The sequence below is a fragment of the Mus caroli genome, unplaced genomic scaffold, assembly GCF_978045245.1.
Source record: "Mus caroli unplaced genomic scaffold, Mus_caroli_1 scaffold_20, whole genome shotgun sequence".
In the NCBI taxonomy this organism is placed as follows: Eukaryota; Metazoa; Chordata; class Mammalia; order Rodentia; family Muridae; genus Mus; species Mus caroli.
The window spans coordinates 49,121,489-49,135,478 of record NW_028227275.1 but is presented as its reverse complement, the minus strand read 5'-3'; the positions used below and the strand labels follow the sequence as shown (position 1 = coordinate 49,135,478).

Sequence of the window (13,990 nt, the reverse complement as noted above, 5' to 3'; positions counted from 1 at the left end):
TTGATTCAATTCCAGTGATCAATGTATCAGTTTCTGTACCAATATCATGACGTTTTTATCACTATTATTTTATAGTACAGCTTGAGGTCAGGGATGGTGCTTCTGACCAAAGTTTTTTTATTATTCAGGATTTTTTTGGTTTTTCTAAATGTTTTGTTTTTTCATACAAAGTTGATAATTGCTCTTTCAAGGTATATAAAATTGTTTTGGAATTTTAATGGGTATTGCATTTAATCTGCAGATTGCTTTTAGAAAGACGAACATTTCTCTATATGAATGAGCAAGGGAGATCTTTCCATATCTGATATCTTCCTCAATTTCTTTCTTCAGGGACTTGAAACTTCATGTTATATAGATCTTTCATTTGTTTGGTTAAAGTTACACCAAAATATTTTATATTATTCATGGCTATTGTAAAGGATATTTTTTCTTAATTTCTTTCTCATCCTGTTTATCATTTGTATAAATGAGGGCTACTGGTTTCTTTGAGTTAATTTTATATCCAGCCACTTTGCTGAGGTTGTTTATCAGTTGTAGAAGTTCTTTGGTAGAATTTTGGGGTTGCTTATGCATAATACCATGTTACTGGAAATAGCACTACTTTGACTTCTTTTTTTCTAATTTGTTTCCCCTTGATCTTCTTTATTTGTCTTATTGCTCTGGGTAGAATTTCAAGTAGTATACTAAATAGATAGGGAGAGAGTAGTATGACTTGTCTTGTCCATGATTTTAGTGGGATTGCTTCAAGTTTCTCTCCAACAGTCCCTCTGTACAAGGAGGTCAAGGAGGTCAAAGAATAGGGTTTTTTTTTTCCAGGTTGTTTCAATGTCCCTGGGTATTTTGATCTGCCTGGATTCTGGTTCTGAATCTACAGCTGCCTGGAGCCATTGTGTCTCATTGTGGGCAGGGTGAAGACATCTTGGGAACATTGGAGACCTGGCATCATTCTATCCAGATGTAGCTGTCACTAACAGTAACAATCATGATCTAATGGACAGTCACCATGTACCCAAGTGTGGGCTGAGTCTATGCATTTGTCACTAGTTCTATCAGCTCAATAACTTTCTAGTCAAAGACTTCTGTTGTCCTCTCTTTAAGTAAGTGTTCCAAGTCATTGTGTGGAAGCCACTGGGATCATTTAATATAGAGCAAGGAGAATGAGAACTAAATTGTGAAATCACTAAAATCCTTCTGTGTGTCTCTTAATTAGAGGAACCCTACTCACAAAAGAGACAGACCCTTTGGCATCAAGGCACTACCTGTCTCTTTCTAAAGTCCCTCATATGACCCTTCCATAAGAAGACTAATTTAAACTTTACTAGGATCTTAGTATTCTGCTCCACAAATATATGGATTACAAATGTGACAGTGTGGTGCAGACTTGTGAGTGTGTGTGTGGGTTTGGGTTTGTGTGTGTACTTATTTGTGTTTGTATATGTTTGTGTGATCACTTATTTCTTAGGTATTGTTTTAAGAAGTTGTCATTAAATTTTAAAATGTTCATCATTATCTATCATTAAAATAATAATCCAATGTCAATGGAGTCAACTGCATTTTCTCATTTCCTTCTGATTTTAGGAGCATTAGCACTGAAGACATGATTGGGGAAAGAAATATTACCAAGATCACCCAGTTCATCCTCCTGGGATTCTCAGATTTCCCCAGAATCACAGTACCTCTTTTTGTAATGTTTTTAATGATCTACACTTTGGCTGTAACCTGGAACTTTTCCCTTATTGCTTTAATAAGATTGGATTCCCACCTTCACACACCCATGTATTTCTTCCTCAGTAATCTCTCCATTATAGACATCTGCTATATCACTTCCACAGCCCCCAAGATGCTTTCCAACTTCTTCCAGGAAAAGCAAACTATCAGCTTTGTGGGCTGCATAGTTCAATACTTTATCCTTTCCACTATGGGGCTGACTGAATCTTGCCTCATGACAGCCATGGCCTATGACAGGTATGCTGCCATTTGTAACCCTCTTCTGTACTCATCAGTCATGTCACCCACACTATGTGCTCAGATGGTGATGGGAAGCTACACAGCAGGACTCACAGGTTCTGTATCTCAGCTATGTGCCTTGATGCAGCTCTATTTCTGTGGACCTAATGTCATTAGGCATTTCTTCTGTGACATATCTCAGCTATTAAATCTATCCTGTAGTGATGCTTTCTTTGTACAGGTCCTTCTTGCTATATTAACCATGTGTTTTGGAATAGCAAATGCCTTAGCCACCATGCTGTCCTATGGTTTTATCGTCCGGTCCATCTTAAAGATCACTTCAGCTAAAGGCAGGTCCAAGGCCTTCAACACCTGTGCTTCTCACCTGACAGCTGTTTCTCTCTTCTATAGTACTGCCATCTTTGTCTATTTGCGATCCAGCTCTGGTGGCTCCTCTAGTTTTGACAGATTTGCATCTGTCTTCTATACTGTTGTGATTCCTATGTTGAACCCTTTGATATATAGTCTGAGAAACAAGGAAATCAAAGATGCCATGAAAAGGTTGCAGAAAAAGAAAATTTGCAGCTAATGGTGCAGATAAGATTATTTCAACAAAATGCCATGTCCGATTTACTGCTATCCACACTCACGTGCACATGGATGGAATGGTACAAAGTTCATGGCAGTTCAGATAAATATGTTTTTTAAACAGACTGTATGCCAACATGAACCAACATTTGATTTAATGTCATTGAAACACATTAGTTTTAAGAACAGCAGGGTCATAATTCTATGTTACAAAGTGGGCATCTCATCATTAGTTATTCTATCTATAAATATTTGAGAAAAATCAAATTGGGAAAGTTGTGGAAGCCTGGACCTGTTAAATTACTTGGCTAAGCCTCTACAGAAGATTGCTGATTGATTCTCATCCCCAAGTCTTCTAACATTTTGTCATTAGTATTTTGATGTAGTGTAATAAAGCCATTGATTATTCTGTGATCCTGAGCAGGTGAGAATGATCACAAGGAAACTTCCTGTTTGAAAGAAACAAAGCCACACATTGGCCTTCTTGTGCCTTTTAGGATGACTAATCAGAAACAACTTGATTTTGTCAAAGTAAATGGCTTTATCAATTTTAAGCCAAACACAAAAGTGGAAGCTTGAATTGTAAAGAAAACTGGTGAGCAAGGCATGGTTTCTTCATTGCCATTTCCTTAGTGTTCTGGTGGTATGGTTTCTTATCTTATGGGTCAATAGCAGTATATGAAATGGTGAGACCTGATCTCTCTTACTTGTCTACATTAAGACCAGAAAGTTTGTCCTGGGTTGTTAGTGTCATCCAGAACACTCCATGAAATAAATTTTAGCTATTTCTGAAATCTGCTCAAATTTGACCTTAGTAAGACTTATGTCAACTTATTGTAATAAAGTCACTGGACATTACACATTGTTAAGGGCATACCAATCCATGGGAATCTGAAGAATGAATTCAACTAAGATTCAATATCAAGCTTCTTTATGTTTGAATTAAAAATTTGAGAGGTTTTTGAACTCTAAAATAGTGCAGGTCCTTAAAACTGACATATCCTACTTTAAAACCACTGACTCATATCTATAGTATGCCCAGAACATTTTGAATGGTTTTAAATAATTTTTCTCAGAAGACTTTAATTCTGAAAATTATAGTTGTTAATAAAGCATCTCAGAAGTAACTGCTGCCTTTCTTCTTAGTGCTGGCAGCTTATATTTGTAAGCAAATGTGGGTTTTTGTTTTGCATAATAAATTATTTTTAAACAAGAAAAATTGACCAACACTGTGTCTAGTAATTAAAAAATATGCACGGAGCCTAAAATAATACTTTGGAATATTCACCAGACCAGACACAAACCCTTTGGTCTACAATGCTGTCCTGCTTGTAAGATTTGCCATGGAAGTGGTGGCCCAAGCTTGTGAAAGTATCCAAACCATATCTGGTAGGACTTAAGACCCACTCCACAAAATGGAATCCACACCCAACACTGCTTGGGAGACTAATAACCTGAGACTTAATAGTCCTAGGACCTAGGGTATAACCAAATAATACTTGTTTAAAAAGAAGGAAAAATGTAGTGATAAAATACATCCTACTGTTATTCTGCTCTATCAGTGCCTTGTTCAGCTATCATCAGAGAAGTTTCTCCCTGCAACAAATGGGAACAAATATAGAGATGCACAGCCAGACATTACACAGAGAGTGAGAGGGCTCAGAACACTCAGCCTGGAAATGGGATATCTCCATCAAATCCTTCCACTCAGAGCTCAGGAAACCCTAAGGAAGAAGAGTCAGAGAGAGTGTAAGAGTCAGAGGACATCAAAAACAAAGCAAAACAAAAACAACAACAAAAATACAAGTCCTCTAAATCAATATGAGCAACACTCATACGAACTCAGAAAAACTGTAGCACTATTCATAGCACTGCAAGAGGCTGAGCCAGGTCCTCTGCATTTATGGATTCCAGTTTAGTGCTTTAAGGGATTTCCTGAGTATGTAAACATGTGGGACTTTTATTCTTGTGCTTTCTCTTGGACTTTTTTCTTTCTGCTGGCTTCTCTCATCTTTGATGTTTTACTTTGTTTAACTTTACTCTGTTGTATTTGAAAAATGAGTGAGTGAATAAAAACCTAACTGTGGTAAAGGCTAAAAACAAACAAACAAAAAAACCAAAAAACAAAAAAACATTGCTAAGATACCAACACATGAGAGACTGAAATGTTCTTTCATATTGTCTATGCATGTTCAGTATCTTGACTCCTAGTATTGTGTAGTCTTAAGTAAGTGATATAACGGTAGTAGTAGAAAAACTAAAACTTTAAGCTGGTATTTTAGAGTATTGCAGTGGAGGTCCCATTTATCAATTCTTGATCTTAGAGCATGAGGCACTGGAGTTCTGTTTAGGAAATTTCCCCCTGTGCCAATGAGTTCAAGGCTCTTTCCCACTTTCTCTTCTATTAGATTCAGTGTATCTGGTTTTATATTGAGGTCCTTGATCCACTTGGACTTGAGCTTTGTACAAGGTGACAAATATGGGTCTATTTTTATTCTTCTACATACAGACAGCCAGTTAGACCAGCCCCATTTATTGAAAGATGCTTTCTTTTTTCCATTATATATTTTTGGCTTCTTTGTCAAAGATCAAGTGTCCATAAGTGTGTGGGCTTATTTCTGTGTCTTCAATGCTATTCAATTGATTGACCAGTCTGGCTCTGTACCAATAACATACAGTTTTTATCACTATTCCTCTGTAGAACAGCTTGAGTTTAGGGGTGATGATTCTCAGAGAAGTTCTTTTATTGTTAAGAATTGTTTTTGCTATCCTGAGTTTTTGGTTTTTCCATATGAAATTGAGGGTTTTTTTTGTTTGTTCTTGAATTCTTTGAGAAAAATCAAGTTGGGAAAGTTGTGGAAGCCTGAACCTGTTAAATCACTAGCCTAAGCTTCTGCAGAAGATTCCTGATTGATTCTCATCCCCAAGTCTTCTAACATTGTGTCATCAGTATTTTGATGTAGTGTAATACAGCCGGGGCCATTACCATTGATTATCCTGTGATCCTGAGCAGGTGAGAATGATCACAAGGAAACTTCCTGTTTGAAAGAAACAAAGCGCTAGATTCTAAGGATCATGTCTGCGAGTCAGGATTCTGGATCCAGAGACAATGGCCCCAACGGGATGGAGCCGAAGGCGTCATTGAGAGTAACTGGAACGAGATTGTGGATAGCTTCGATGACATGAATCGATGACAGAGTCCCTCCTCCGTGGTATTTATGCCTATGGTTTTGAGAAGCCCTCTGCCATCCAGCAGCGAGCTATTCTTCCTTGTATCAAGGGTTATGATGTGATTGCTCAAGCCCAGTCTGGGACTGGGAAAACAGCTACATTTGCCATATCAATTCTGCAGCAGATTGAATTAGATCTAAAGGCCACTCAGGCTTTGGTTCTGGCACCCACTCGTGAATTGGCTCAGCAGATACAAAAGGTGGTTATGGCATTAGGAAACTACACGGGTGCCTCTTGTCATACCTGCATTGGGGGCACCAACGTCCATGCTGAGGTGCAGAAGCTGCAAATAGCAGCTCCCCATATCATCGTGGGCACCCCTGGACGGGTGTTTGACATGCTTAACCGGAGATACCTGTCCCCCAAATACATCAAGATGTTTGTACTGGATGAAGCAGATGAAATGTTAAGCCGTGGGTTCAAGGATCAGATCTATGATATATTCCAAAAGCTCAACAGTAACACACAGGTAGTTTTGTTGTCTGCTACAATGCCTTCTGATGTCCTTGAGGTGACCAAGAAATTTATGAGAGACCCTATTCGGATTCTTGTCAAGAAGGAAGAGTTGACCCTGGAGGGTATCCGCCAATTCTACATCAATGTGGAACGAGAGGAGTGGAAGCTTGACACACTGTGTGACTTGTATGAGACGCTGACCATCACCCAGGCAGTCATCTTTATCAACACCAGAAGGAAGGTGGACTGGCTCACTGAGAAGATGCATGCCCGAGATTTCACTGTTTCTGCCATGCATGGAGATATGGACCAAAAGGAACGAGATGTGATCATGAGGGAGTTCCCCTCTGGCTCTAGCAGAGTATTAATTACCACTGACCTGTTGGCCAGAGGCATTGATGTGCAGCAGGTCTCCTTAGTCATCAACTACGACCTTCCCACCAACAGGGAAAACTATAGCCACAGAATCGGTCGAGGTGGTCGGTTTGGCCTTAAGCGTGTGGCTATTAACATGGTGACAGAAGAAGACAAGAGGACTCTTAGAGACATTGAGACTTTCTACAACACCTCCATTGAAGAGATGCCCCTCAACGTTGCTGACCTCATTTGAGGAGCTGTCCTGCAACCTGGCCCTAGCCCAGGGTTCAGTCCTGGGATGGGGCTAAGGAACAGCTGGAGGGGGGAGGGGAGGAGCCAGGGGATGGATATCTTGTTTTTGTTTGTTTGTTTGTTTGTTGTTTTTTGTTTTGTTTCAGTTTTTTTCTCTCTCTTTGAATAAATGTCACTTTTTGAGGCAAAAATAAGGAATCATGTACATTTTAGACACCCTTTTCTTTGGGGTAGGCTCTGACCCAGGCGCCGTCTCCTTCACCCCAAACACTAATGCATTTCCCTAACCTAGTAACCTCGTTCCTAAAGGCTTTCCTACCCCAGCCAAATCTCCAAAAGTGAGTCAAGGGGCTAAAAAACATGGCTGACCTCATTTCCAAATCTACAGGGAGAACCGCTGAGTGAGGTTGTCCAGGGAATTGTCCCCCAGTGAGGGGGGCAGGGGAGAGAAAATGTTAGCCATTTTTACATTGTTTTGTATAGTATTTATTGATTCAGGAAACAAACACAAAATTCTGAATAAAATTACTTGGGAACTGCCAAAAAGAAAGAAAGAAAGAAAGAGAGGAAGAAAGAAAGAAAGAAAGAAAGAAAGAAAGAAAGAAAGAAAGAAAGAAAGAAAGAAAGAAAGAAAGAAAGAAAGAAAGAGAGGAAAAAAGAGAGGAAAGAAGGAAGAAAGTCACATATTGGCTTTCTTGTCCCTTTTAGGATGGCTAATCAGAAACAGCTTGATTTTGTCAAAGTAAATTTTTTAATAAGTTTTAAGCTAAACACAAAAGTGGAAGCTTGAATTGTAAAGAAAACTGGTGAGCAAGGCATGGTTTCTTCACTGCCATTTCCTTAGTCTTCTGATGGTGTGGTTTCTTATCTTATGGTTCAATAGCAGTATATGAGATAATGAGACTTGATCTCTCTTGTCTACATCAAGACCAGAAAGTTTGTCCTGGGTTGTTACAGCCAATCAGAACACACCATAAAATATAATTTGATATTTCTGGAATCTGCTCAAATTTGACCTTAGTAAGGCTTATGTGAACTTATTGTAACATAACAGACTGAAATATTCTTCCTTATTGTCTATGCATGTTCACTATCTTGAATTCTAGTATTGTGAGGCTTTAAGTGAATGATGTAATGGTGGTAGTATAATAATTATAACTTTAAGCTGGTATTTCTGAGTATTGCAGTGGAACTGTTTTCTCTAGGTACACATGACCTTCACCATCATGAAACAGGATTGATTTCCTTACAATGAAATATTTATAATAGCACAGTGTTAACTGTGCCCACGGAAATGAAAAGGATAGAACATTGCTATCATCTCCAGATCCAAGAATAGTAATTTGCACCTCTAGCTGCAGCATTAATAAGGCCGGGGTTTCCATGGGCTTCAGACCAACTTGGGCTACAGTGTGAGACTATGATGGAAACAAAGAAAGAAAGGCACAAACAAACCCATTCAAGCAAACTCCCTTCTTGAAACAGGAAATCATAAGGCCCTTACCTGAGATGATAGTCACAAGTGTTTCCCCACAGTTTCATGTAATAGTATATGTGGTTGCTTTTGCTTTTGTTTGTTTATTTTTTTCATGGCATATATAGGATGTGCATGGTTGACTAGTAGCTGGAACTCCCCAGGAAAGCAGTTGCTTGTTAGTCAAATATGCTGGAGAGGGGAATCATTGTCACACTGCTGGTGAAGAGTTTTTCATGCTTTGGTAAATTACTCTAATTGGAATATTTAGCCCTAAATGGGATGTCTCCACGGAGTCCCTCTCATCAGAACTCAGTGGACACCACAGAAGTGGAGGCAGAAAGGATAAGAAATAGAGAATATGCAGGGCAGCAGGAGAACAAAGCTCATTTGAACTCACAGAGACTGAAGCAGTAACAATGGGTCTTTGTACCAGTTCCTCAGAATATAAATTATAGCTTCTAGCTTAATGTTTTTATAAGTCTGTGAATGAGTGGGCTTCCAATTCTTATATCTCATCTTGGCCTGTTTTCTTTCTGTTGGTTTAGCTTATCCTACGTTAATGTGTTTGATTTTTGTTTCCTTATTATATTTTGATGTGCTAAATAAAAACCCAAAAAGTATTGGTGTTAAATTTGGGGTATCAAAAGTGGTCCTTGCACATAATAATAAACTCTTCATAGAATTAGCAGGATCTTGGGGCAAATCCTCAGAAACTTATGGGAGATGCCTAAGGCATCATGAGTTCCTTGGGTGTCTGGGATCTATGGGGTGTGTGATGCTACCTGAGTGAGGTTCATTGCTCCCTATGGTTCTCACGTACTTAAGTCTATTTTTTGAGAATTTCATAATGTATATAATGTATTTTGATAAAGATCACTCTTTATTCCTTCCCCTCCAATTCCTCCCTTACCTCCTCCACCACTGTAACCCTAAATTTCATGTATTCCTTTTAAAACGTGCTGAGACCACTTTGTGATACCAGTATTGGGGTAGGGGTCGAGCCATCTATTAGAGCATGGGTAGCTTCATACGTGAGAATTCAATAATTCTCCTTTTCTAGGGAGAATCAGTTGCCATTAGGTCTTCATCTAGAGGTGGGAACTTGTAAACATAATTTTCAAAATATAAGGGTACTTAAATACTTCAACATCCCTTCTAGCCTACCACACAGTAGAGGTAATGGAAAGGAAAGATTAATATGGCAAAGGAGGATGTGGACCAGTTTAGAAATAGTTCTTTGAGGCAAATCCAATCTGTGTTGTCAGGATAACAGCAGTTGAGTTCACATGAATCAGCAGCAGTAGCTCCATCAACTCCAAACATAATTTATGAATCAGGCTCTGCCAATCAGCCTGAGTATGTGGAAATGTCAAGAAGCCACCAGAATACCACCATGAGTTCTTTGGTGTGTTTATTTCTATGAGGTAATGACAAAGGATGACAATCAAAGAGTGGCAAATCAAATCAATACCACACAGCATCATCAGTGAATATCAACACCAGTCAAGCCCAGTGAAAACCAGCAAAGAGTGGCAGGGTGAACCAATACCACACTGAGTTGACCGTTGTCTGTGGGGTTGTTTATACCCTTTCCAAACATCATGTGTTCTCTCAAGTGTCCACTCTAGCAAAACATCACATGCCCTTTTCCCAGGCAGCTTCCAGAAAAACATCATGTGTCTGTGTGTCTGCTTCAGCAAAAAATCCTCTCACAAGACATTTTCCAGAAAAACATCATATTTCACAACTGAGTCTCCAACAAAACCATAAATTTCCACATCAGGAACTCTTATTGCCTTCCAGTGCATAATATAGGTTGTCTGGCATGATTGGGTAGAGGTTTTGGGCCTAAAGTCATAGTTTCCTGTGAGTTCCTGTATGCAATTGTTGTGCTGTGTCTGGAAGTTATTATTTTGCTGTAATCATTCATTGCCTCTGGCCTGTAAAATCTACTTAATGAAAGAAATTTTCTGACGGATTTGACTTATAGGAAATGTTAGACTTCTAAATAACATGTGTACACTCCATTAATAAAGAGAGGTTTAATAATAGTATGAAATTTAAAGTTTTTATAATATCCTCAGAGTACTGAAATGTCTTAGGTATTACTGTTATTGTCATTTAATAGATGGAAATACTGTGGCTTGAAATAATGTATACAACCAGAATATTCCACCACCCAACTTTTAAAAATTTGTATTTATTTGTGTGTGTGTGTGTGTGTGTGTGTGTAGGACTGAGTGCTATCTTTGGGAGTCAACTCTTCCCATCCACGTGGGCCCAGAAGATAAGGCCATATTCCTAGGCAAATGGATGGACCTGGAGGGCATCATCCTGAGTGAGGTAACCCAATCACAAAAGAACTCACATGATATGTACTCACCGATAAGTAGATATTAGCTCAGAAACTTAGAATACCCAAGATACAAGATACAATTTGCAAAACACATGAAACTCAAGAAGAACAAAGACTAAAGTGTGGAAACTTTGCCCCTTTTTAGAATTGGGAACAAAACACCCATGGAATGAGTTACAGAGACAAAGTTTGGAGCTGAGATGAAAGGATGGACCATCTAGAGACTGCCATATCCGGGGATCCATCCCATAATCAGCTTCTAAACGCTAACACCATTGCATACACTAGCAAGATTTTGCTGAAAGGACCCAGATATGGCTGTCTCTTGTGAGGCTATGCCAGGGCCTAGCAAACACAGAAGTGGATGCTCACAGTCAGCTATTGAATGGATCACAGGGCCCCCAATGGAGGAGCTAGAGGAAGTACCCAAGGAGCTAAAGGGGTCTGCAACCCTATAGGTGGAACAACAATATGAACTAACCAGTACCCCAGAGCTCTTGACTCTAGCTGCATATGTATCAAAAGATGGCCTAGTTGGCCATCACTGGAAAGAGAGGCCCATTGGACTTGCAAACTTTATATGCCTCAGTACGGGGGAACACAAGGGCAAGAAGTGGGAGTGGGTGGGTAGGGGAGTAGAGGAGGTATGGGGGACTTTTGGGATAGCATTGGAAATGTAAATGAAGAAAATACCTAATAAAAAAAAGTACGTTCACAGACTGAAGAATCTTGGCAGTCTCAACCCAAATTTTATTTTATGATACTCACACCCAAGGTTATGATCAGGATAAGTAATTCTTTTCCTGAATGTCAGGGTTTTTTTAATCATAAACTGGTGGATAACTTGGTGCCCTGTCTTATTCACTTATGGATACTATACACTGTCATTCTGTTAGAGCTGCTGTATTATTTATTCACAATAGATATTTGAGAAACTGTGTACGCATATTTATATAAAATAAAGTGATTGCTATGTTGTATGCATATACATTTATTGATGTCATGTGATATTACCAGTGGGTCATTTAATATTGTGAAAATCCTTTAACATTTCTGATTTCAAGTTTATGACCTAGAAATTGCGATTTGGGGACTAGCAGACACCTATGTCCTTTGCAGACCAGTGTCTCCAAGGTCAGGCATGTTATGATCTGGTGTCATAATAGGATCACAGGGGAAGTTAGGCATTGATGCACATGGCAAACTGGGCCTTTAATTATTAGAAAAATCTCCATGACAACCATGATGCCAGAAACAAGTGTCTGTCGTATATTTTCTCTAATTGGCTTTCCTTTCCACTTTGGCTCTGAACGGCATATTTAGAGGATTCCCCAGTGTTGCTGTTTCACTTGGTGTGAGCAGACAGTCAGGTTAATGGCCAAAAGCATCCATTAGGAATATACTAGTGCCCCTCCTGGAAAATTACTTGAAATATTGGCAGTTTCAACAATTGGCACGAACTTTGTCTTCTGCAGTGTTTGGATGAAGGTCAGAGGGTAAGCCTTGTAGTTAGAATCAACTATCTCAAGGTCTTTCATTTTTACAGGAGGACTCATAGTTTAGTTAGATTTATGGGGGGTAGCCTTCCCTATTTTTCTCCTAGCCTCTCTCCTAACTTCCATATCCTGCATATTTCCCCCTCAGTTTCTCTTTGCACTTACCCAAATGATCTGATGTTCAGAGAAAGCATATATCCTATGTTTAAAATTTCAGAGAGGTTCTTGTTGAATTCTTAAGTGTGTACCTTGGATTCTGTTACTTTCTATCTCCTATGTATTAAAATGGAAAGAATCAAATCAGCGGCAGCTAAACAAGAGTATCTGTAAAGCCTAGGTGATGTTAAAGGCCAGAAGTTGAGATCTGGATCAGCAGTAAGAGTTGGCTGACTTTCAGATTTCCTAAGATAAAAGCCTGCTTGTCCATGTATCTCAGCTATTCCCTTCCCTGGAACACTTTATTGCACCTTTGCCCACAGGGCTATGTCTCTGAAATAATAGGAATTATATTCTATTCAGATGCACAGCTTTGGTTCATGACTTTCAGTTATAAGAGACAAACCAAGTCTTACGATATGAAAGAGTACTCATGCACAGTTATACTAGACTGTTCACCATCTTCAAATACCTCTCCACTGTCACCTTTGGTGGCCCCAGAGACAGCAGCTTTAACAGTACAGATATGAGACATACCCCCTGTAGTCATAGGTAGTTTTGGTTTAAGTGTCCAGACCAGGCACAGGTAGTACTAGTCTAGGTGCCTACTCAGGCAGAGGTAGTGCTGGTCTAAGTGTCCACTCAGGCATAGGTAGTGTTAGTCTAAGTGTCTGCTCAGTCACAGGTAGTGCTGGTCTAAGTGCTCATTCCAGACACAGGTAGTGCTGGTCTAAGTGTCCACTCAAGCATAGGTAGTGTTAGTCTAAGTATCCACTCAGTCACAGGTAGTGCTGGTCTAAGTGCTCATTCCAGACACAGGTAGTGCTGGTCTAAGTGTCCACTCTAGACACAGGTAGTGTGGGTCTAAGTGCCCTTTAAGTTTCTCTTACTCACATTTTACTTACTCAGCAATCTGCCTTTAACTTATTATTCCCAACATATCTCACTGAACTTGGAATGTTCTTATTAAATCAGCATTGATAAGCTATACCTAGTCAGTCAAACCTTTAACAGCTTTTCTACTTTAAACTCTTTTGGGAGATGCTCAACATGAAGAACACTAATAATAAGAGGGAGTATGTTCTCCCCCTCTCTAACATTTCAATAAATTACCCTGTAAAAATACTCAGATTAAGAATAGTATTTCATAACTTTTCAGTCTTTCTTGCAAATAGTGGGCAACATAGAATATTCCTACATGTGCTTGCCCATATCACCAGAATTCTGTGAGATAGTAACCATGGTTGATAAATTTCAACCATCTTGGGTGTTTCACTTATTTTTATTAAACTGATCAAGTAAATTGATGTTAAAAATGTTACCCAGGAGAGTTTATAATTTCAAAATGTTTCCATTAAAGTTAACTCATCTTGGATGACCTGAGGAACAGCATTGTTCAGTGTACAACATACAGAAAGATATCCAAAGTTCATAAAACCATAGTGAAAAATTCAGCAAAATTAAGATTTTCAGTTGCAAGTGCGAAGTTAAACAGGATCAGTTAGTAAGACATTTAGCATATTCTTGTGGATGGATGCACATGTGAGGAAACAGAGCACTTAACACGAAGAAGAAAGCCTCCCTCAGTCTCTCATTCTCAGTTCTGTTTTCTAGATGGCACTTTGTGGAGGAAAAAAAAATGCAGCAACACTGAGTGGCAGTTAGAAAAATGAT

General features: G+C 39.1%; 1 protein-coding gene and 1 pseudogene across 1 annotated transcript; both read left to right on the top strand.

Annotated features, from left to right (window-relative positions):
• Positions 1-1,597: 1,597 nt before the first annotated feature.
• LOC110285889 (olfactory receptor 5AN1-like) lies at positions 1,598-2,536 on the top strand. Its single transcript, XM_021152354.2, has one exon. The coding sequence runs from the start codon at positions 1,598-1,600 to the stop codon at positions 2,534-2,536; it is 939 nt and encodes a 312-aa protein (XP_021008013.1).
• A 3,071-nt stretch (positions 2,537-5,607) lies between these two features.
• Positions 5,608-6,869, top strand: LOC110285628 (eukaryotic initiation factor 4A-I pseudogene; annotated as a pseudogene).
• The last annotated feature ends 7,121 nt before the right edge of the window (positions 6,870-13,990 follow it).